This window comes from Pelodiscus sinensis, chromosome 2, assembly GCF_052426305.1.
Source record: "Pelodiscus sinensis isolate ZL-2025 chromosome 2, ASM5242630v1, whole genome shotgun sequence".
Taxonomy (NCBI): domain Eukaryota; kingdom Metazoa; phylum Chordata; order Testudines; family Trionychidae; genus Pelodiscus; species Pelodiscus sinensis.
The window spans coordinates 160,649,700-160,674,561 of record NC_143053.1 but is presented as its reverse complement, the minus strand read 5'-3'; the positions used below and the strand labels follow the sequence as shown (position 1 = coordinate 160,674,561).

At 42.3% G+C, this 24,862-nt stretch overlaps 2 protein-coding genes across 6 annotated transcripts in view; both read right to left on the bottom strand.

Moving 5' to 3' along the window:
- Positions 1 to 315: 315 nt before the first annotated feature.
- Positions 316 to 12,422, bottom strand: HUS1 (HUS1 checkpoint clamp component). Of its 2 annotated transcripts, none has more exons than XM_075921698.2 (8): positions 12,282 to 12,422; positions 9,876 to 10,003; positions 8,449 to 8,625; positions 7,689 to 7,796; positions 5,578 to 5,652; positions 3,521 to 3,620; positions 1,953 to 2,084; positions 316 to 1,306 (listed from the first exon to the last, which is right to left on the bottom strand). In XM_075921698.2, the coding sequence occupies exons 2-8, from the start codon at positions 9,894 to 9,896 to the stop codon at positions 1,224 to 1,226; spliced, it is 696 nt and encodes a 231-aa protein (XP_075777813.1). In that variant the 5' UTR covers positions 9,897 to 10,003; positions 12,282 to 12,422; the 3' UTR covers positions 316 to 1,223. The 2 variants fall into 2 exon arrangements, with proteins under 2 accessions (XP_075777813.1, XP_006136406.1); XM_006136344.5 differs by lacking the exon at positions 12,282 to 12,422 and adding an exon at positions 12,107 to 12,261 and having other exon boundaries at positions 322 to 1,306.
- A 6,697-nt stretch (positions 12,423 to 19,119) lies between these two features.
- Positions 19,120 to 24,862, bottom strand: part of SUN3 (Sad1 and UNC84 domain containing 3) — a 29,048-nt gene continuing 23,305 nt past the window's right edge. For all 4 annotated transcript variants that reach the window (XM_075921691.2, XM_075921694.2, XM_075921692.2 and 1 more), the window contains 5 exons: positions 24,256 to 24,340; positions 22,595 to 22,710; positions 21,225 to 21,392; positions 20,369 to 20,461; positions 19,120 to 19,391 (listed from right to left, as the gene is read on the bottom strand). In XM_075921691.2, the coding sequence (XP_075777806.2) occupies positions 19,245 to 19,391; positions 20,369 to 20,461; positions 21,225 to 21,392; positions 22,595 to 22,710; positions 24,256 to 24,340 (609 nt within the window). In that variant the 3' untranslated portion in view covers positions 19,120 to 19,244. The remainder of the gene's footprint in view (positions 19,392 to 20,368; positions 20,462 to 21,224; positions 21,393 to 22,594; positions 22,711 to 24,255; positions 24,341 to 24,862) is intronic.

Below are 24,862 nucleotides of genomic sequence, written 5' to 3'. Positions count from 1 at the left end.
ACCCATTGGGCTTCCCACGACTAGCTTTCAAAAAGCCTTCATCTGCTTGGCTGTGTCTAGAGTGCATCCCTTGTCCGTAAAAGGGATGCAAATTAGACATATCGCAATTGCAAATGAAGCGGGGATTTAAATCTCCCCCGCTTCATTAGCATAAAAATGGCTGCTGCTTTTTTCCGGCTCGGAGCTTTGCCGGAAAAAAGCGCCAGTCTAGATGCGGATCTTTCGGAAAATAAAGCCTTTTCCGAAAGATCCCTTATCTCTGAGGCTTTTTTTTCCGAAAGATCCGCGTCTAGATTGGTGCTTTTTTTCCGGCAAAGCTCCGAGCAGGAAAAAAGTGGCAACCATTTTTATGCTAATGAAGCAGGGGAGATTTAAATCCCCGCTTCATTTGCAATTGCGATATGTCTAATTTGCATCCCTTTCACGGAAAAGGGATGCAGTCTAGACACACCCTTGTGTATCAGGCAGAGACAGGGCAAAGTGCAAGGTTGAATTCTGAGCCAATGGGAATAGTCACAAATGTATTTGCAAAACTATGAGCCCACCATCAGTAGAAGTCAGAATCCCTGCAGAAAATCAGTCGTTGGGGAAAATTAGAAGTGGATGAATGCAGCAAAGAGACTTACTGCTGAGAGGGCTTGGAACATACGTGGCCCTTCAAGCCAGAGTGAGGGAGAGCGATCCAAGAGGCAAAATCAAAGAAAGAGTGGAAGGTGGCGAGGAATGTGATGGCCCTTAATTCTCAGGGGAGTTTATTTCAGTCTTTGCCCTGTTCCCCCAAGAAACTCTCTGTGATGCATCCATGTTGCTGCCTCATCTAAAGAATCCCCAAGTGCTTGGAGCTGAACTTGTGCTTATATCTGCTATGAAATTTTGAAGAGACATTCATGTTACAGCATATTCACTCATCTACTTGCTCAGTTACTGAGTGAAGCAAATCATACCTCGTATGAACTTCTACGATTTCCCTGCCCAGGACACTAGAAAGACCAGCTTTCTATATACTTTCACTTTAATCCAATATATGATCAACACAAAAATATAATCTCCTTGAAAACCAAGCTCTTAAAATAAGTCTATAAATATATATACATATGTAACAACATATTTAAATGTTACAGACCAAGAGCCCATCAATTTACAAAATCCCCACTTTTTATGCTTGTTTCATTCTTTGTAGAGAAATCCTCAGATGGTTGAGCTGCTGAGCTGTAGAAGAGTATTCATGCAAGTGCTGGGATGAAGTATTGAAGGGAAACCTCCTCATGAAGCAAAATAAAGTGAACAATCCTTTTGCTCACAATATCTGTAAAAGAGACACCATAAGGCTAGTTGAAAGGCTGGCACAAATACATGACAGTGCAACTTCTATATAGGTGAGATAGAAGCTCTGTTATCTTCAGAGGAAATGCCCGCTTCAGCATAATAAAGAGGTGATCCAGGATCCTCCTCTCACCAGGATCTGAGATGGTACTGAACGTGATAAAAAGTCCTACATCCTATTTCTACCCGTCTGTAGCTATAATACACATTTAGGCCTAAACACACAAGAGCAGTGATTGTGTACACTGATAGAAAACATCGCTTACACAGATTTAGAAAAAACAGCCTTGAATGCACTGGGAAACCACTGGAGAAAAGAAAGGGTAGCCAAGATACCTATTTTTTAGAGAGTTGAGAATTTTCCCATTGGGTAGGATTGGATTTTCCAGTGGCACACAATTTGCGTGACTGATGGTTTAATTTAAATGTATGTGACTAAATTTTCAAAAATGGCTCATGATTTTGGGTGCTCTATTTCAGGCACTTTTAAAAGGTCTGATACTGAAGAATGTGGACTCTAAGCGCTCTCTGAAAATTAGGCCCCTATTAGATGTCTCAGGCTGGCCACCTAAAAGCTTAAAACAGCAGTCTGAATAAGCTTCTCTTCAAGTCAGAGCCACTGAACTTACTGCACAAGGCTTTCGTGGGATTTACTTGCTGCCCAGCAAGTAGCTGCAGGAGCTTCCTAATGTCTATGCGTGCCTCAGCCATGCTCTCTGGATCTCTGTCTTGCGGAGAACTTTGTGAACCATCCTCAGATACTAAAATGAAATAAAAGAGGATTTTGTATCAGAAGTACACTTACAAGATGAGTATCGGCTTTAGGCAGCATAACCTATTTATATATAAAGTAGTGCATCACAGGTTGTCTTTTTTTTGTATCATGTAGGGGGAAAAATCCATTTTTTCTTAGAAAATGAATAACTGCAATCTTTGGATAAATTTCCCATCAGATCATGTGGTTACTTCCTTAATATAATTTCTTAGTTTATTAAAATTCAAATGCTTGAAAAACTAAATCTGTAAAGAAAAGTCAACATCTATTTTATTTGAATTTAAAATTTGTTGACTATGTGTTACTTGTTAAAACTAGGAACGTTAAGACTCATTTTGTTTGTAAATGTGTAACCACTGAAAATTACATGTTTACACATGGTGAAGAGGGGGAGAGCAGCCTCCCTCTCCACCCCACCGCGCTGCTGCCTCTATATCAGAAGCAGTAGCATGCAGAGGAGGAGGGCAGGGGAAGGTGGCTTCCCGGAAGTCAGCGCTAGTAGGGAGCTGACTTTGAAGACGGCTTCCCCGCGAACCAGCTCTCGCTCCCTCCATGTACTGCTGCCTCTGTAGCTGTGAAGGTTAACACAGTGTCTCTCAACCAGTGAAGTCTTCTCAACGAGAGAAGTCTGGGGGGGGGGGGAAGGGGAGAGAGGTATGTCAACACAACTGAAAGTTGGAGAAAACTGAATTTTTGTTTTACAGCGCTTTATTATTTTTGTACTTTTTACACCCAAAAATTTCCTCACCTGCCCGGCTACAATTAAGTTGTTTAAACAAATGTGTTGCAATGGTAGAAAAAAATTTGGTGTGTCTGAAAAGTGTAGGTACTAGGGGTACTTAGAATTTTTTTTAAGGGGGTACTTTATAAAAAAAAGGTTGAGAAACACTGTCCTAACACATCCCTAGTTAAAACATTCTCAAGAGTGAATTTCCACAGTTATTAACAAGACCAGGACCTACAGTTATGTTTAAAAAAAACCAAAACCAATACAGTAAGGCTGTGTCTAGACTGCAGGGTTTTTTCAAAAAAAGTAGCCTTTTTTCGAAAAAACTTCACCTGCGTCTAGACTACAGCCGCGTTCTTTTGAAATTAAATCGAAAGAACGTGGCTTTTCTTTCGACAGCGGTACTCCTCATTTCACGAGTAAGAATGCCTTTTTTCGAAAGTGCTCTTTCGAAAAAAGGCATTCTTGAATGCAAACAGGGCTTTTTCGAAAGAGAGCATCCAGACTGCCTGGGTGCTCTTTTTTGAAAAAGCGGCTTGCTTTTTTGAAAGTACTGCTTGCAGTCTAGACGCTCTTTTTCGAAAGAGGCTTTTTCGAAAGTATCTTTCAAAAAAGCCTCTTTCGAAAGAGGCTTGCAGTCTACATGTAGCCTAAGATAAAACAGATATCTGGATAGTGCAAAGAGGGAGACATACCCCATGGAGGATTTCCAAGACCTTTAAAATGGGTTGTAACAGACACTAAATCAGTTTCTATTTTCAAATTCATTTCTCCATTTAGATTTGCTTCAAGTACCTACAAATAAGTAAAAATTTTGTCAACCACATTTTCCCTCTAAAAATAATTACATTATATTTAAATGTACATCTCATACAGGTTGCAGCAGCCTACTCTCAAATGCACCAACACCAATATAAGCACATAACTCTGAAGATACTACACTCTCCACCAACTCTCTCCTTGCTTCTGAAATGAGTTCAAGCCCCTACTCTGCAATGCCAGGTCTGAAAGTCTGCAGTTATTTCACAGTGCTTGACCATCTGCAACAGCTATGTTCGAAAAGGGACAATGAAACAGGGATAAATAATGTAAAACTGAACTTCCTAGCAGGGGTAATCAGATATAACTCAAACTTGACTACAGTCTGACAAAATACAAGGGATAAACTTTTTTGAAAAGTGCCTATTTGATATAGGACCTTCAATCTCATTTTCAAAACTGACTTGGGCACCGAGAAGCCAAAATCCCATAAACTTTCACTGAGGCATAATGTAAGTTCCTAAGTCCCATATTAAAAAATGGAACTTAAGTGCTTTTGAAAACTTCAGCTAGATTTGGTTTTTATAAGGTTTCACTCAAAAACTAATCTTTCTCATAGCTAACATCTGATGGGGATTAGAGAGTCGAGAGAAAGAAAAGGGGGTGAAGGAGAGGAGGTGGCATTATGTAGTTGCAGAGACATTCATTCATTCTCCAATATTTTTTAGAGATCTTTACAGTTGTGTTTGGCTCCTAGATACCATGTTCAAAAAATGAAAGGGAGAAGTGGCTGCAAGTCAGCAGCAAATTAAATGATCCCTATATTGCACACACAAGAACAATATAGATGGAAGTGTTGCCATTTACTCTAATGGGAGTATTATCTGGGCCAGAATTTTCAATATAATGGGACATCCTTTTGGATGAAAGGTGTTAGATGACTGCAATTTGTTTGTCCCTTTAGAGAGGTTTTGAAAAATTAATGTCATTGCTCAGAGCCTTTTCACAATGCATATCACACTTTTACTAACAAAACAAAGACAACCCTGCCCAAGAGAGCTATAAAAAGGGCAATTCTAGATATCTGTACCCTTTTGAAAGTGAAAGACTACATGATTTTTGTGCCTAAGTATCATTGAATGACAGAAGTGGTGAGCTCCTACCACTGCAATTAAATCATTCTTTTTGTTATCCCGAACTAAAAGTTTACTGTTATGCAAATTCTGCTAATAATACTGTTCCTAATGCTACTTTGCAATTCTACAGTATGTTCCTTCAGAGGATTTCAAAGCAGTTTAACAACAAACAGCATTTAAGACAAACAACGTTCCTGAGTGGAAAGTGAAGGATGTACTAGAATAATTCAATCCAACATTCATGTGCTGCTAGTCCAAGTATGGAATGCGACAGCCATTTAACAGTGCTTAGCAATGCTAGCCAACCATTTTGTATAAATGCTGCTAAGAATGCTTAGGCTGAAAGGTAAATCCTAGACCCCCAATTCTAGAAATATAGACTTACGCTTAGCTTTGCACCATGAATATTCCCACTGAAATCAATGAGACTGCGAACATTCATACTTTTAAGCATATGCATCAATAGTTGCAGGATGAGGGGCTCAGGTTGATCAATAAAACAGCATTAATTCTTATAACCAAAGTAGAAACTCAGCTGAAAGACCGTATGTGTGGCATCACATTTCTCAGTAACGTCACGCTGGAGCAATGGTTCAGTACTGATTCAGGAATAAGAGCACCACCTATCTTGAAGCACACAATGTACTTTTTAGCCCTGTAAAATAACAGTAACATTGAATCCCATCACTTTTTTCAACACATGGATGTTCTTTGGAGGTTACCCACAGAAGAACTAACCTGGTCCAAGAACGCTTAGCTTGCAAGATCTAACAAGCGATCACTATAGAAGGAAATAGTCTATGTAAGGGATCACCGAGTTCCTTTTTCAGAGTATTAGGAAAGATATTATAACTTACAATGCAATTGCTGAGATTTTTCATTCTTTCCACAACACTCTTCATGGTCTTCAGCACTGGTAAGTAAATACTGACCTACAAAAATCACATCAATTGCATTTAAAAATAAAATACACAGCACTGTGATATAATGTCACAAACTAATAGGCCTAGATGGGATAATTGGTCATGCTTTACTTCTGTATTTATTTTGGACAGCACCCCAATTTCTATCAAGTACGGATGTGAGTGAGTAGTCTACTATCCGGTAAGCAAGCTAAAGCTAGTCCCTCGACCAGTCACTTCCCGACCTTGCTGCCTCTATTAGAGGCAGCAAGGAGGGGTGCCAGCTTAAAAGCTGGTTCCCCCAGCACTGTCTCTGCAGGGGGCAGGAAAGGCAGGAGGGTAGCAGGGATCGGGCACGAGCTGGGAATCAACCGATTTCTGGCTCATGCCCAGTCCTGGATGCTGCACCTCTGCTTTTTAAATGTATTAAGAGCCTGTTGTCTCTTTTTACATTTAAAGCAATGGGTGGACCTGGTGCAAGCTGGCAATCAGCTGACCCAGCTTGCGCTGGGTCCCCCCCCCCCCCCCCCGCTGCACTTCAGCCTATTAAATGTATTAATAGCCTCCTGGCTCTTAATACATTTTAAAGGCTGGTGCGCGAGCAGGGAGGACCTGGCACAACAGGCTCTTAATACATTTAAAAGGCAAACCCACAGTGGGGTTAGTTCCCAGGCCAGGAGTTAACCCCACTGCGGCTCACCACTTATCAACTAGTCGATGGAAAATCCATCGACTAGTTGATTACACTAAATTTAACATCTCTACTATTGAGTGCTTATTCAGCAAGGAGTGTACAACAGAACTGAAATAAATCAGTGAACCACCATGGAATAGAACATTTCCCTTACCTGATCACTCACTGGTTCATTCAGACCAGCATGCTGCCCTCCTAGCAATTGATAACGCTTGAAAAGACGCAATTGTTATATTTTCTTTTCCCCTTATGTTCCTAATCGCTGTTAAGTGTCAACAGCAGAAGGTCTAGCCCAAATCATTTTTCAAAATATCTATCAGAGTTTCTGTTCCTCAGAGATAAGCATTCCTCTGAACTAGGGAGGGGATGGGTTTGTTATAACAAGAAACATCTAGAGCTGAAGGGAAAAATAATTCTGGATCCTATCAATCAAAGTAGAGTCATTATTCTATGGAGTTACACTAGTGAAATGGACAACAATTAATCCCTGTTATTTCCATGCTACATGGATTCAAAACTCCATTATTGTCCTCTTGTTTATGAAAGGTTTTGTACTAGGGATGTTAAATTTAGATTAACTGACTAATCGAGTAGTCGATGCAATTTGCATCGACTATTTGATTAGTCAATAAGGGTGCCTCCACCTCTGAAGTGTAGTAACAGGGCCATTGCTACACTTTAAAGCGGAAAGCGCTGCAGGGTGCACGGGACTCAAGCAGACCCTCGCTGGCCCTGTGCTCCCTGCAGGGTTTCAAAGTAGCAGCACTGCATGGAGCCCGAGGTCAGCTGGGGACTCGGGCTGCACACAGAGTTTCAAAGCAACAGACCCCGGGCTCCACACGGTCCTGTCCTTTGAAGCACCCTCTCATCTCCCCTCCTCCAACTTGCTGCCTCTATCAGAAAGAGGCAGCAAGGGGGGAAGCGACTAGTCGACTCGTGTGTCAACTCCAACAAGCATTTGCTTAGGATAGTTGACTAGTTGTTCACATCCCTATTTTGTACATCAAGTGTAGCAGACATGCTGAGCAGACAGAAACCAGTTTAAGATACATATCAAATGTGTTCTGATGACAGGATCTGTGCCATATAAGAATAAGGTCATAAAAAATGTTGTGCAAAGTGAAAAACCTGGGCTGCTTAGTGGAGAGTAAAGAATACAAGTAGTCTGATGATAGCTCTGTGAAAAGTTACATGGTCTCCTGTACTGCAGGGGAAAAAAATCTATAATTATATTTGTGAGTTACCCACAATGACAATAATTGGGGTACCTTTTTAAGCTGTTTTTTTTTTAATTTTCAGGATATACACAGCCTGTTGTGTTTCACCTCAATCCTGTGCATTCAATGATGATTTTAAAAAAAGAGTTGCTTACATCAAAGTCTGGTACACGGGGCTCTCGGAAATCATTCCACAGTCTTCTGGGAATAACTCCCACTGGAATGTCATGTGTCACAATACGACTACTGCTCGATAACGAGGGCTTGAGAGAGAAGAATAAAGTTCTTGTGGTTAAGGAACAGGATTAAATGTCAGGGAGACTAGATTTCTAATCCTGGCTCTGGCAAGTATTTGTGACTTGCCCTGAACAAAATAGTTAAACTTTGTGTCAAAACACAGGCACGATTATATGTTAAACAACTTAGAATCTGCTAATGAATGGTCTTACTGCAACGTAATGTAATATTAAAATCTTCAATGAGGCAGATATAAATGAAAAGAAAACAACACTAAAATAATTACAATTTTGCCCTATTACTTGATGTTACTTACTGATATCAATGGGAAGGGCATGAAGTATTAACCAGGATTAAATCTAGCCCAACAAACAGAAAGAATGAAAGCATATGACACGGCAAAGGCAAACAAAAAATATATATAACTCATTCTGTACTATTTTATTCTCCCTTTCCCCCTCCAGAAAGTATCACTCACATTATGCTAGGCAGTTTCCAAACATAAAAGAAAACACGGTTCAGCCAATACAGTTAAAATAGTCTGAAATGCTGTTGGAAAAATAACCTATTTCAGGAAAGGATCATATAGACATTTAAAATCAGCTATTAGATTTAGGGAACATCACATTGTTTACTACATAATCCCCAAGGCCACTTGAAAAGCATTTCTGGTCTTACCAGTTCCACGGCTAATGTAAGACAGGGGCAGTGTTTGTTAGTCAATTTGATTTTCACTGTCTTGGCGTTCTGGGCTGTTTTTAAAGCTCTCGATAGGTTTTCAGGTGTCAGCTCCAAGTAAATTTCATTGTATTCTGCTGCTACTCCCTCCATCTGGAACTCATCAAAGAAGTTCCCCTTAAAAAAAAACATGGAGGGAACCAGAAAAACTGTTTAAAATTAAAATATGGTAAATCACCATATGATGAATTAAAGTATTGTATCATATATTCAGAACTAAATGTCTACAAATTAAAACTTCCCTCTGCTCTGTATGTTACAAAGCAGGTTCTGCAGGCTTAAAGGGACAACTGCATGGACCTCATGGCAAAATTAGGGCTTAACCTCTTAACTTCTGTCCCTAACATGCCACCTATCATTAATAAACAAAGTGGTTAAAATATCATCACCCCTAGTGGCACTGTACACAAAATCTGAACCAAAATATATGTAAAAGTCTCCCTAGAAACAGAAGAGGACACATAAAGAACAAGAGGGCCACAGGGGGTCAAATCAATGATCCTTCTAGCTCAGTATCCTGGTTATAGTGTCCGAGTTATTCAGTGGAAATAAACAGAAAAGGGCAATTTACTTAGTCATCCATTCAGGCCCAGAATTTGGCAGAGCGAAGTTTAGGGACAAAGCATGGTGCTGTGTCCCTAATTATCTTACCTAATAGTAACTGGCAGATTTAATCTCCATGAATTCATCAAATTCATTTTTGAACCCAGTTAGGGCCTTTACAGCATCCCATGGCAACGTTTCACAGGTTTCCTGTGAGTTGTGTGAAAAGTACTTCCTTATGTTTGTTTTAAAACTGCTGCCTATTCATGCCCTTGGGTGACCCTTGGTTTTTGTGTTATGTGAAAGGGTCAATAACACTTCCCTAATCACTTTACCCACAACGTTCTCCCTCCTCCTCCACCCTTAGTTGTCTCTTTTCTAAAATGTAACAGTCCCAATCTATTTAAGCTCCCCTCATCCAGAAGCTGTTCCGTATTCCTCATCATCTCTGTTGCCTTTCTCTGCACTTTTTCCAATTCTGGGGCAATCAGAACTACATGCAGTAATCAAGATACAGACCCTACCATAACAAAAGACAGGACTATGCAGCACTTTAAAGACTAACAGGATGGTTTATTAGGTGATGAGCTTTCATGGGCCAGACCCACTGGCCCATGATATTTTGGTCTTGTTATCCTTCCCTTTGCTAATGGTTCTGCACGTTCTGCTTTTTTGATTGCTTATGAAATACATTATTACAAAAGTCTATACACCATTGTAGTCCCGCATAGAGTTTTAGAACAGCCACCTTAATATTAAAGACATTGAGAGATGTTTCATATACTATTAATTATGCAATAACAGCCTATTTCTTTGGCACATACCTGATTTAACTCACACCACATGCTGACCCCTCCATTTGCCACTTTATCAGAAAGGATGAAGTAAAGTTTGTCCACTGCAAGGCGTAGAGTGCATGTCTTGGCTAATTTGGCAATTGTGTTAATCACACCTATGGGATAACGTTTCATTAAATTAATTCCTAACACTTCTAGCATAGGCCAAAAAAGGGTTGCTTGCAAGTTATGGTTTGCAGTTCAGTAGGAAAGAACATTATTAAAATAAATCTATGGAAAGTGGCAGCCCAAAACTTCTATATTTTGCTAAATTATCTTTTGGTTCTTTTCCCCCCCACACCCGTTCCCTCCACACTTTATTTTGTTTTGAGAGTAAAGGGAGATGAGGTAATATTTCTTAACTTCTTTTGATGAAAGAGACAAGCTTTTGAGACACATAAGAGCTCTGTGCAGGGCCAGATTAAGACCTTTAGAGGCCCCAAGCACTGAAAAGATTATGGTACCACCCCCCATATGTAATTCAAAATAAAAACAATACTATACTGTAAAATCTCAGGGTTTTTTTGGTTCCCCTACTTTGCTGGTGCCCTAAGCATGTGCTTAGTCTGCCTATTGGGTAATCCAGCCCTGGCTCTGTGGTTCAACAGTGTGTCTCTCTCATCAACAGAAGATGGTCCCATAAAAATATTACCTTACCTGACTTGTCTTGCTAATATACTGGGACTAAAAAGCTACAACTACACTGCACATAATTTTATTTTGTCACCTATCTCCTATCCCAACATCTAAACTATGAGGGTATGTCTACACTACAACACTATTCCGAAATAACGTAGTCTGTATCTACACAGCAGACAGTTATTTCAAAATAGTGTCAAAATATTGTCAATCTGGAGGACTTCTTACTCTGATTCCTGTAATCCTCCTATAAGAGGAGTAAGGGAAGTCAGAGGAAGAGTGGTCTATTTTGAAATAAGTGCTGTGTAGACACTCCCTAAGAAATCTGTGGTAGGAGCTATCTTCTTTATTTTTGTCTCTATACTGCTTTGCAAGATGCCCATTTGTTTTGGGTTCATAGGTGCTACCATTACAAACAGTAAACAAACACACAAACAAAAATGGAAGATTACAAAGAAAATCATTGGAACATAGGAACATGCTGTAGACTCATGGTCTGTCTACTGTATGATAGCCTACCTCCAGAAGTGAGCAAACACCTTGGAATATAGCAATCCCTTCTTCCCTCCCCACACTCAGAAATCCCCAGAATTCCTCACTGACATAATTCAGTTTTGGAGCATCACACTGGGTGTACAGGTTTGTTTTACAACTTAGAAACTGCTAATGTGAAATTAAAAGGCGTATTAAAACTTGACTGATTTTTTTTCACATTGCAAGCTATAAATCTTTGTGAACACCATCATAAAGAAAAAAGTAAATACATGGATTTACTGGAAAACACTTTTGCTTAACAGAAAAACTATGGCGTTTGATCTGGATGTTATTCAGTCTGTGGCATCTCGTTATCTGGTCTGATCTACACAAGGAAAGGGACTGTCTTCTCAAACAGGTTTAAAAACTGACCTTATCATACTTTCTAGAGATACTCTCTATAATAAAATATATCAAGCCTGGGGAAGAACTAAGATGATTTCGGATCTGCAAAGAGCAGAGGCCATTTTCACAATTTTAAAATGTGCATTTTATTTATGTATAATTGAGCCTATTGGTTACAGTGCAACATGCCCTGAAAATATCCCAGATGGACAGATAGTCCCAGATCTGCCACTGAGGTGTTCTGAGAACTTCGGCAAGCAGTTGCACACATTTCTGTGCCTCGGTCTTCCCATTTGTTAAACTAAACAATGGCTTTTGGGAAACGATGTGCTGTGCAAGGGCCAAATGTGACATTGGTCTGTCAGCAGGCTTGGAAACTTCTCTCCCAAGCCAGCTAGTGACTGCGGATGTAGCTGCTTTACCTACAAAGCATTCTATGGCCAAGGACAGCAGCAGCCAGCAAGTCGAGGCTCATCAAGGGTCTGGTGCTTGCAAAGCAGCCCCGATTTACCCTCCCCGCGAGGATGCATCGCTCCCTGCGGTACAGGAAGAAGCCAGGGGACCCAACTGCACATTTCACCGAGACTTAAACACGCAGTGGGGGATGCGGGTTTTGAATCCCCCATTCTCCCAGCCCCGCCACAAACAGGCTCCCTGCCCGGAGCTCCCGCTGGCCCAGACACCCAGCCCGGCCCGCTCACGGGTGAAGTGGTTCAGGCAGGCGACGTCCACGATCTTGGCCCGAAACCGCATGGCTGCAGCCGCCCGGGCTGGAAGCAAAACAAACCCGCCCCGGCTGCGAGCCGCTCCGGGAAGCCCGGCCCCGAGCAAGCCAGTTCCGGTTCCCCTTCTCCCCTCCCCGCTGCCTCCTCTAACATGCGCCTGTTGCAGCCACGCGGTACGCGCCCGAGTCTCCCCGGCACTGGAGTCACTCCGGCGTCCCCCCGTGGTGGGGTCAGTAGAGCGCAGCTGGTGTAAAAGCGGCGCCGGTAGCAGCACAAAGGGGGTGTTTCAGAGAGCAATCACGCACGCTCCGACGCGCTCCTCTGCTGTATAGAGCTGGCAGTGATCCCTCTTCCCTTTCAAAAACAATGAAGAGCTAAAGGAAGTAGGGAAAAACTGGTACTACATATTAAGAGAGAGGGGAAAACCAACCTCTACCCATATAAAAAGGTAGGAGTTGGGAAAGCCCCACCCCCCCCCACATAAGAATAGAACTGGCCCAAATATGAAAGGAAATAAGCATAAATTAAACAAAAGGGAAAATAGGTAACAGTTAAAAAAATGGAGGCTATACTTATGCTTGACTCTGCATTCTGTACACCAGTTTTACGCCGTTGTGAGTGTAATCACGAATTTACATTGGTATAAACTAGTGTGGCCATGTGGGGAACCAGGCCTAGAGAAAAAGGGAACAATAAACTGGGTATTTTTAAGAAAAGTTGCCTTGAAGGATAGGGAAAGCTAAATTATGTAATGTGAACACTAGATGGGGCTGGAGAGCTAGCTCACTCTTGGTTACAGTCTGATGGCAACCAGGAATGGTGAGTGGGCAGCATAAATGGCTTTCCTTCACCGCAGTGGGCCCCAGCAGCCTGTGGTCCACCTAGGTTCCACTTGTGGTCCCATGACCCACCTGTTTAGCTCTCCTCCCGCACACACCGTGGCACTGGAGATGCACACTTACCTGTTCCTTCCACTCTCCCAGCATTTTTGGAGTGATTTGCAGTGTTCCACCTCTGGGAAGGTGGGAGGAAGGGGAAGGAAGTGCAGGGCTCCAGTGCTCTGGTGTGTGAGAGGTGCATGGGGGTATATGAAACAATATGGTTTTTCAGTAGCCATTCTTGAAGGCCTGTAGAATATTGGAAGGTCTAACGTCTTCCTCTGCAGCCCGATTGAAAAGCAGCAGCCATTATCTGTAAAGTTTGGAGTCACATACTCACCTAAATTGCATTAGTGTCATACCAGGCTCTTAAGGAGATTCCATCTTAAGGGCACCCACTATCACCAGATAAAGAATCAGATCTCAAGATGGGTAAAGAAACAGCATTTCATCTGGCATTTCATCTGGCACACAGTAGTCGAGGTTGTGGAATCCTCATTCTATTATTATGGTCCTCACTCTCATACTGTTTCTCTGTATGATCTCTGTCTGGTTTTTAATTATTTCTGTCTGCTGTATAATTAATTGTGCTAGGTTTAAATCAATTGAAGTGGCAGAGTATGATTGGCTAGCTAATTCTGTTACAGTATGTTACAATTAATAAAATTTCAGTAAAATAATTGTTTACAAATAGTTAAGCAGGATTCAAGTTTCACTGTATAAACTGGAGTTCAAGAAGACCAGCAGGAAAGGGAAAAGGAAGAAAAGAAAAAGGAAAGACCTGGAAGAAGAACAAGTCACCTCCAAGACACAGCCCAAGACCAGAGCTGCTAGGATTCCTCTGCACCACCATGACAGGCCGTGCAACAACCAGGATCTACAGAAGACTGACCTTGCCTGGCCAACAGGGAAAGTTTGTCTGACTTTATCAGGATTGGTGAGCCTGGCACTGTATGCTTAGCATGTGTATTCTGCTTGCTTGGCAATTTTCAAAAAATAACAAGTGAGGATATTACTGTGTAAGGCTCTTTCAGTCGTAAAAGATCCTGCAAACTCGTGGGAAGTTACGCCCTAAGAATTGGATAAGTGTGAGCATTTAAATTAACAGGGTTACACCTTGAGCCCTAGGAATTGGGTAAAGTTGTGTGTCCCTAACATGTGGGAGTGACAGAGAAGTCTGTGCAGGTAACAGGGGAGAGAGGCAGCAGAGGGTCTGTGGGCTGCAGGTTGCCCGCAATCCTGATAAAAACAGGAAAACTTCTCCTGTTGGCCATGCAAGGTCAAGCTCATCTGGATCCTGGTTGTTGCACTGCACATCATAGTTGTGCAGAGTCCTGGCAGTCCTCATCTTAGGCTGTGTCTTGGAGGTGAGTTGTTCTTCTTCCAGGTCTTCCTTCTTCTTTCTGTTTCTTTCTTCCTTTTCCCTTTCCCGTGGGTCACAGGTTGCCCACCAGTCTCTGCATAATAATAATAAAAAACCAGCATTAGAGTACAAAAGGGATTATGCTGAGCTGACTCTTGGAATCATGCTTAAAGGCACAGGATCCAAGCTTGCTGCTGTTGAAAATGCTGTTATTATGTATTTGTATTCATTGTATGTAGGAATCCTAGTCATGGACTATGATTCCATTGTGGTAAGTGTTACACACAGAACAGTAAGACAGTCCTTACCTCAAGGAGCTTATCAGGGGTCTTGTATTCTCTTCCTCCCTATAGCTATCTGGGAAGGTGGTTCAGAGTGTAAAGAGGATGCCATGTAACAGGTGAAATAATTATAACACCAAGATAGAAGGAGAGAGAAAAAATCCTTCACCCTATAAGTTGGGTGGAGGAAGAGCTGTGGAATTTTACATGATAAACAATGACAATAGTGTGAATTTTCCAGCAGTAGGATCTTCAAGTAGCATAATTAAGCAACTCACCTCATGTGGAAACTCTCTATATCAGTTTTACATCATACATCAGAGGAGGCAGAGCCATGAGGCTTTAATAGCCATTCTTCTAGACACAATATATAACACTTGTCAGAAATGACAATGAGTTGCATGCTTGTGCTTAAATCACGTGGGCAAATGCTTTGTAGAACATACTGAGACAAACTCTGTTATAAATCAACGCATCTCAGGCCAAATCCAGGCTCCAACCCTGAGTCCTCTCTGGAGTTCCCATCCATGTAACACTAATCAGATCCCAAGTATCTTCCTTAGCAGCAGCCAGAGATCAATTTGCCACCAATGCCCACTCTCTGGGGTAGACTCCATGGTTCTCCCCCACTGCATTATCATTAGGGATGTTAAAATGCATTTATATTTGTAAATGTGTAACTGCTGAAATTTTCAGCAGTTACATGCAGAGGATGGTGGGATAGGCGGCAATCAATGCTCATAAGAGGCAGCAGCATCGGGGGTGGGCAAGCGGCTCCACAGGAGTCGGCATGCGCTGCTGCCTCTGATACAGAGACAGTAGCGCGGGGGCGGGCAGTCAAGCTGGCTTCCACCTGCTCTCCCCCAGCTGCTGCCTCTGTGGGTTACAGGTGGCTCCACAAAAGCTGGTACCCTTCCCCATGCGCACTGACCCCCATCTCCCTCCCCCATCCCATGCTGTTGCCTCTATATAGAGGCAGTCGGTGGGTCAGGGAGGCTGCATGTTACTGTGAAGGTTAACCGATGAGCCCAGGCTCATCAGTTAACCATGTACACGGGTACACACTGACATCCCTAATTACTATAAAAGATAGTGAGTGATACCACTGCAATGGGTGTAATATAAGAACGGCAATAATTGCCCCTGATGAAGTTGTGTTCTCCCCATATGAATGAGTTAGAGGAACCAGGAAGGGTCTGGATACTCTAAAGAAACAAGCTAGCTCAGATCTCTTAAAATGGAACTGTCAGAGAGACAGGAACATCAAAGCTCAAAACTCCCTCTTCCCCCAAAGTCATTGGACTGTTCTAAATTTGCATAGGGATGCAGAGCCTCACAGCAGCTTTCACAGGATTAATGAAGAGCAAAAGTGTGCTTCAAGTCTATCTACACATGCCCTGTAACTAGTGCTGTATGCAAGTCCTTTGACTAAAACTGATTTTCTCCTTATTTTTTATTCTTTTTTTAAAAAGAATTTTGCATTTATATGTAGTATTATCTTCCAGTGCTATCGTTCTTTATTATTTTATCTTTTGTGATTCTATTAAAATATTTTAATGATTGTAACGTATATTAAAATAAATTCTTTCTTACGTTTTGTTTGGTTAATGCTGCTTACATTGGTTTAATATTGTATTTCTGTATTTAATTATGAAAAATGAAAACAATTAAACAAGAGACATGATAAATAGGAGGCAAAATGCCTGCAAAACCAACATCTATTTATTTTGTTTCTGTCAGCTGTTCTATGCACAACCCCATAGCTATTTTAGTAAAACAAGCTAGATGTAAATACGCCTTTAGTCTAAGAGCTGCAACACTCCAGGGATTAATAACTGAATCACGAGGGGGCCAATTCCATGATGTATTCAGTTTGCTCAACTCTTATTGAAGTAAATAAGAGCTGTGCTCTGCATTTTACAGGTTGGGGTTACAGTGATCTGAAAAACATTGCAGATGCTATTTGTATGCCATGGAAGCAATCTTTCTAACCACGGAGTCTGGTTGTTCAAATAGAGAAAAACGCAGTGTCATACATTCTTTCAAATTTGCAATACCTAACTTAGCCAAACTATCACAATGTTGTTTCATGGTCATTGGCTGCATTTTTGAGAACTGTCAGGGACTTTGGAAAACATTATACAGGAGTAACGCATATGGCAGATATATTAAAAAAAAAAAAAAAGATTGGTACAGGTGCCTCCTTGAGCTTGTCATGAAACTAAGGGTACATCTATACTGCAGGGCTATTTTGAGATACCGGAGGTCTCCCAAAATAACTACTTTGTGTCTACGCAAGCCCCCTGGTATTTCAAAATATTTTTCAAAATACCAGGTATGCTATTTCGCCATTCTGGTAAACTTCATTGCACGAGGGATAAGAGATGGCTCAAAATAGCGTGTTATTTTGAAATCTGGCGCTATGTAGATATGCCAAATTTCAAAATAAGCTATTTTGAAATAGTTTTGAAATAAGATACGCAATTTGCATAGCGCAAATTGTGTATCTTATTTCGAGTTTAGTGTGCTGCGTAGATGTACCCTTACTCTCTAGTGTCACAGATAGGTAGTAACTAAGCTGAAATGCTATTGCTATTGATTAATATTATTGGATGAATCCTCTGGGAATAGAAAATGGCATGTCTCAGAGTGCATTAAATCTTAGAGGAGTGAATGCCCGATATTTGTATAAAATCAACTAATAAATCAAAAACTAAGGGCAGAGAGAAGCTGAAGATAAAAGGGTAGGGATATATCATAATGTATATGTCATCTGAAGAAGTGAGTTGTACCTACAAAAGCTCATACCATCTAGATTCTACATGCATTGTTAGTCTTTAAAGTGCAGCTAGACTATTTGTTATTTTTTAAGTGTTTCCTGTTACAGACTAAGGGTATGTCTACACTACCACCCTAGTTCGAACCAGGGTGGTAATGTAGTCAACCAGAGTTGCAAATGAAGCCCGGGATTTGAATTTCCCGGGCTTCATTTGCAAGTTGCCGGGCGGCGCCATTTTTAAATGTCCGCTAGTTCGGACTCCGTGCCACGCGGCTACACGCGGCACGAACTAGGTAGTTCGGACTAGGCTTCCTATTCCAAACTACCGTTACTCCTCGTGGACTATGGAAGGGGGGGCTGTGAGGGGTCTGGGATGGGGTAGAGGGGGGATGCCACCCCAGACCCCTCATAGCCACCCCTTCCGATAGTCCGGCTCTGCCCCAGGCGTCCCCGATTCAGCCGCTGCTGGTCAGTTTCAGCAGCGGCTGAATCAGGGACGCCTGGGGCAGAGCAGCTGGGGTGCTGCTGGGTAGGTCCGGTAGCACCACCCTTCAGCACTGCGAGACCAACCCAGCAGCACCACAGCTACTCTTGGGGACGCCTGGGACAGAGCAGCTGGGGTGCTGCTGTGTTGGTCCCGTAGCGCCGCCCCTCGGCGCTGCGGGACCAACACAGCAGCACCCCAGCTGCTCTGTCCCAGGCATCCCCGATTCAGCCGCTGCTGAAACTGACCAGCGGCTGATTCCAGGAAGCCCTGGGCAGAGCAGCTCTGCCGCAGGCTTCCTGGAATCATCCGCTGGCCAGTTTCAGCAGCGGCTGCCTTGGGGACACCTGGGGCAGAGCAGCTGGGATGCTGCCAGGTTGGTCCCGCAGCCACGAGGGGCAGCACTACGGGACCAACCCGGCAGCACCCCAGCTGCTCTTCCCCCGGCTTCCTCTATTCAGTTGCTGGTCAGTTTCAGCAGCGGCTGAATCAGGGAAACCGGGCGCAGAGCAGATCCAATTGTCTGGCAGCCAGAGTACTTCCGGGTTCCTGATGGTGCCGGACCATCAGGAGTGTAGGAGCACTGGATGCCAGACCAATGGAGTTTTTACTGTATAAGCTTCTCTTCCCACCAACAGGAACATACAGGCTTGGATGCTCAACAGTACTTAGACTCCTAACTTCCTTTGAAATAATGTTAAAATGAAAGAGGAGATTGGGAATGCACCAGGAAAAAAATAGCATCCAACAGGCCAATCTTCAGATGGTGTAAATTGTTAATGGTTAAGTCATCAGAGGTAGGGCAGTTTACACGAACTGAAAGCTTAAGGGGTAGGTGACGGTTGAAACTGTCCATGATAAATCACAGTCTATGAATTCAGAGCCCCTAATTCATACTGTGGGTCAACAGAGGATAAAGAGGAGTACCACATGGAACAATTGAGAAAGCTTTGACAGGAAATACAAAGAGTCCATCTCTAAAGAAGAAGAAAAAAAACACACTACGTTTTCTCTGTAAAAACTTAGATTAGAAGATAATCCATACAACATAGTTCTATCTCATTACCTCTTTGCTCTAATTCAAATTTCCTACCTCTGGCTATTTCAGAAATATTAGACAAATGCTATTTATTCACCATATGCAGTGTACCTTTTTCTCTAGAAAGAGTAACTTTTTGAAGAATAAAAACAATTTTGCCAAAAATATTGTTGGTTGCTATTTTATTTTTCTATTTTTGTCTTCTATGACACTTTTTCACTTGATTGATGAAGCAGAGTGATCTTAAGAATTTCAGTTTTAGTTTGCTGGTGTTATTTCCATTTGAGTTCCTAAGGTATTGGACTCTGTTGAAAGAACTCCTGGGCATTTTTTAGATCTCCATGTACCCTGAATCTATAAATGCAGGTGTATTCCGGGTGGCCCCAATTGTTCAGCACTTTCAGTTTCACATACCGCATGAATTCAGGAAGTTCATTCTAAAAGGAAAGAAATTAAAGCTATTTCTTTTTTTTACTGTATGTATCTCTCGCTGCTGGTTAACAATTAGCATAATGCACAGGTGACTTGTTCACCACTTTACTCTTTGCCACCACATGAAATCATATCCATAAGATATGAAGATGTTTACACCTCTACTAACTGTACTTTAAGTTAGTAATTATAGATACATGGACACAGAAGGGATAATCTGCTTCAGTAAGCAAAGTAACTCTATAAAAGTTCTCTTCTCTTTCTAGAGGTAGACTCCACCACATACATGCAGAAATCCCACTGATATCTAGATGAGGTATGTGTACAGAATTTCTATACAGACAAGCACTTACATAGTCTAGATTTATTTTCAGTAATCCGTAACAAAATATTTCTTGACAATTGTTGTTAATGTTTAATTTTATGGACCAATATTCTAATGGTATTTGATGTGTTTTCTTTGTATAAGCTTAAGGGCAGATTACCCAAATTCATTGCAGGTAACATAGCAGCAATAGTGCTGCAGAAAAATGATTAGTTTAAAAGCCACCATTAACAGAACTGGACTAGGGATACGTCTACACTCAGCGTTATTTTGAAATAACAAAGTGCGCATCTACACAGCAAGCCGTTATTTCAAAATAATTTCGAGATGGCGGACTTCTTACCCTGACTTCTGTCACCCTCATTTCACAAGGAGTAAGGGAAGTTGAAGGAAGAGTATTCTTCCTTCGACTTCCTGCTGTGTAGACAGCACCGAAAGCTGAGTTAAGACACTCCGACTTCAGCTACACAACTGACATAGCTGAATTTGAGTCTTTTAATTCAACTTTTGCCCTGCAGTGTAGACACGTCCTAAATTACAATCCTTTCCATCCAGGGCTTGCTCTCCAGATGACAACTATAGGGAAGCTCAAACAACTCCCTGGTTCTAACAATAGAATCCATCTATCTCAGTCACTTTCCCTACACCTTAATGTACCTTCAATTGGAATGTCTGAAATAAATCTCCTTCATGGTTATATAAGAACTGTCCTAAGAAAGTTCCTTGTTCCTCATCTTCCTCCTTCAGACCCTGCAGAAAAACATAGGCATAGAGGAAACAAAGTTGTGGACATCCAGTTACAACAGATTTAAATGTGTTTTCAGTTCATACAGACACAACAAAAAGCATGACACAATATCCCAGAAGCACGGTAGTTAGCTAAAGCTGTAAAACAAGGATCCTTGTAACACAATCCATTCCCAAAGCCATGTTTGGTCATGCTGGTGGTATCACAGGATGTCCAAAAACCCAAACACTAATGGTATACACATGAAATATTTAATTCATGTTCATAAACTCAAGATGTATTAAAAATATTTATTTCAAATGCATCTCTAAAGTTACAAACACCAGAAGAAGCCCAATAGCAGTGGCCTACAAGTTACCTCTTTCTGTTTTGGTTAATTAATAGTCACAATAGTCCTGTGAGATAGGGAAACAAGTATTATCCCCATGAATACATGAAGACATTGAGTGAGTTAATGGCAAAACAAGGATTAAAAATCTGGAATTACCTGTACCCAGCCCTGTGCAGAGTCCTCTACACCATATTACTTGTAAGTAGCATGTTGTCACAGCAGGTTGTGCAGAAATGAGAGTGTCTCATTTTTAATAGTAAATAGAATTACAAGGATTGTGCTGATAGCTACATATATATCTTACTCCCTTCCCACAACATGGAGTGAGCTATAGAGGTAAAGGAAATATCGAGAACGTGCTTTTTTCCTATATTTTCCCCATACTTGCCCCTCCCCTTAAAAATCTTATATAAAAAGCCAAGGAAGATGCTCACATAGACAGCGAAGTCCTTAGGAGCACTGGAGATTTCTCCTGTAGGGGAGATTTTCTTGGAAATGTGCTCCATTGTAACTGCTCTTGGAATTATTTCCATAGCCAGTTTGATGAGAGTTTCACCCTGATTTCCTGAGAAAGGCCAACAGTCCCCAGGGTAATTACTGGGCTAAAACCAGAACACAAAACAATGATTGGTTTAGGCAAGTCTGTGGCTAACAGTGTAAATGGTATAATTCCACTGACATCAGTGGAATTCCTGAAATCAGGGATTCTTTTGGTATCTTCAAATCTAGTTTTTAACACACCAGTGAGATTTAAAAACTCTCAAATAATCATAAAGTTCATATGTATAAAATCTCATCAAAATTAAATATTATATATTGTTTAATACTAAGAATAAATACTAGTTCCATGATGATGTATTTAGATTGATTACATTGGCTGCACCACTCATAGAAGCTAATAAAAGCACTACTACAGTAAACTTCCTATAATCTGGCACCTTTAGGACCCAGGGCGTGCCGGATTATCAAATATGCCAGACTATCAGAAGGGGGGGCTATGAGGGGTTTGGGGTGGGGTGGGGGGGATGCCACCCGAGACCCCTCATAGCCCCCCCTTCTGATAGTCCGGCTCTGCCCCAGGCATCCCCGATTCAGCCGCTGCTGGTCAGTTTCAGCAGCAGGTGAATCAGGGACGCCTGTGGCAGAGCAGCTGGGGTGCTGGCGGGTTGGTCCCGTAGTGCTGCCCCTCGGCGTTGCGGGACCAACATGGCAGCACCCCGGCTGCTCTGCTTCAGGTGTCCCCAAGAGCAGCTGGTGTGCTGCCGGGTTGGTCCCGCAGCCCGGACGGGCAGCACTACAGGACCAACCCGGCAGCACCCCAGCTGCTCCGTCTCCGTCTCCCCGATTCAGCTGCTGGTCAGTTTCAGCAGCGGCTGAATCAGAGAAGCAGGGTACAGAGCAGCTCCAATTGTCCAGCTGCCCCGAGCACTTCCAGGTTCCCGATGGTGCCGGACCATAAGGAGTGCCGGAGCATTGGATGCCGGACCAATGGACTTTTACTGTATTATGATTCGCTCTTTCTCCCTGCACTTATGAGTCATGTTTATTCTCAGGTCCCAATTCTTAACTCTATTACTTTTATTCCTCTCTTTCCCTCATTTTTGTTGTGGTGCCAACCTGCATTTGTCTGTAAAAATGCCATGATAAACAGCTTGCCTTCTTTTTCCAACCAACCCTCCCTGATTTTCAGACCGTAGAAAAGAACAGGGAAACACATGGAGAATGGTAGTAGGAAAAGGAGTCCCAAAAGGAAGAAAGGAAAGGGAAAAGGAAACTCTCAAGACGTTTTTATTTTGGTTTCTACCTGAAGAATAACTTCTGGAGACTTTACAAAAACCAGCATTGGAAATGATAACCAAAAAAATTTTCCTCCATTATGACGGTAGCTCCTGGTAGTCCTGGACTGAATAATGCTGGCACCTGAAATTAAAATATATTAATGAGATAATATCTCGTATATAGCATTGTATGAACCCGAAGAAGAGCTCTACGTAAACTCAAAAGCTTTTCTCTCTCACCTACAGAAGTTGGACCCACTTTGCCTTTCTAATGTAGCAGGTATTCTTAACAACTAGCCAATTAGCCTGTCATAAGACGGGATTTTCAGGTCTCTCCTCTACGTCAGTCTTCTCTCCTGAGCCTCCGGTCTCTCGCTCCGTCTCTCTCTCTCTCCCCTCCTCCTCCGACTGCCTCCCACCCTCTCTCTCTCAGCTCTCCTCCGCCTTCTGCCTCTCTCTCTGTCTCTCTCTTTCTCTTCTCCTCCCCGTCCTGCCTCTTACTTGGGGGACCGCGTAGCCCAAATGGCCATTTGGGCGCCGCACTCCCCGTGCTGCATGGGGGGTGTAGAGCCCAAATGGTCGCTTGCGCCACTTGCTCCCACGCAGCGGCCTGGCTGAGCAGTGCAGAAGTCATCCGAGCGCCACGGCGGGAGGCGAAGGGGGGAGGGGTGGTGACATTCACGGCCAGGGGGCAGGGCCTGGAGCCACTGTCACGCCACACGTCACCGCCCTGCCCCCCTTCGCCTTCCGCCGTGGCGCTCGGCTGACTTCTGCACCGTTCAGCTGGGCCGCCGCAGGGGAGCAAGCGGCACAAGTGGCTGTTTGGGCCCCTCACTCTCCATGCAGCACGGGCCGCCCAGAGGGAACAGCCAGCATTTCAGGCAACAGCGCCGTCCAGAGTGAACAGCCAGTGTTTCAGCGTTACAGACTCACAGACACTGGGCTACTATATATATGATGAATAATACAGAGAATATTTAATGACCAACACCAGGTGTTGGATGCTTAACTCCTAACATGTATGGAACGAACCCTCTGTAATACAATTATAATTTATGTGCGTGACTATTTCATATTGAACATGCACGTGACCCTCAAAAAGAAATTCATTATTAAACAACTCTTTTATGTGACCCAATCAACATACACCAGCCATAATTCTCATAGCTCTCTCTCCCGCATATGCTTACTTTCATATATTCTTGTTAAACGGGCATGAAGGAATGTTGGTACAGCTTTCCCCAATGGTAAATCATAAGAATATTAGCTCTTACTATACTTTGATCAGAACAAATACAGGTTTTTGACTGATTTCTAACAACAGTACTGGTCTCTCACTTATTTTGTTCCTCTCAATAGTAACATGCCATGGCTAATTAAAATATTCAAAACTGATAATAGGCAATGGGTAATAAAAGTTGAAAACAGACAGTGATTAATGAAAACAATATAAAAATAAGAAATAATTTTAAAAAAGGCTTGGAACATTGACAGACTATGTAAATGCATAATTTTATTATATTATGACCCTTTTCCTCTCTGCCACTTCCCTCCTACAAAAAGTGACATTCACTTGTACATCATGTCTCAAATGGTAAGCTCTTTGAGGCAGGGACTCTGTCTTCCTATATATTTGTACAGTGTACAGCACAATGAAAACCCTGATTCTAATTGCAAATAATAATACCTGCTGATTTTAGGGCATAATCAGGCATTTGGACTTGGTCTTCATCCAGCTTTTCAAGTACTTTATTCAGCATCCTTTTCACGGTCTGTGAAGGAATATAAAAGGTAAGGACTGTGAGAAAGAAAAGGACTTTGCAAGTAGCATGCACACCAATTCACCTACACATCAAAGTATGTGTAAAACAATCATGAAATAACCATTGTGTTAGGCTATGGTGTGGTCTACAGTAAAACTGAGGTTGAGATAACTATGGTGGTGAGGGGTGTTAACTCCCTAAAAATCCCTAAGTCCATAATAAGTAGATTTTGCTAGAGCACTACAAATAAAGTCTAGTCAGGGTGGCACAACAAGATAGTTGTCTCAAGTACATATTAGGGATATAAGTGACTAATCGACTATCCGATAACCAAAAGCAAAAGCTTATTGGATAGTCAACTAGTCCCACGACTAGTCATTCCTCCCCTCCTTGCTGCCTCTTAAAAGCCGGTTCCCCCAGCACTGTCTCAGCGAGGGGCAGAGGAGGCAGGGGGTAGCGAGGACCTGGCTCGTGTCCAGTCCCAGATGCTGCGCCTTAATATATTTAATACATTTAAAAGGCAGAGCTGTA

What these genes read in the sequence shown, in the direction of transcription:
- HUS1 (XM_006136344.5), bottom strand. Translation starts at nt 12,158, where the DNA reads ATGCGGTTTCGGGCCAAGATCGTGGACGTCGCCTGCCTGAACCACTTC. An exon ending in TGTGGTGTGAGTTAAATCAG is followed by an intron (nt 8,626 to 9,875) that starts GTATGTGCCAAA and finishes TTTTTTTTTAAG; the next exon opens with GGGAACTTCTTTGATGAGTT. An exon ending in TTACATTAGCCGTGGAACTG is followed by an intron (nt 7,797 to 8,448) that starts GTAAGACCAGAA and finishes TTCTCTCTCAAG; the next exon opens with CCCTCGTTATCGAGCAGTAG.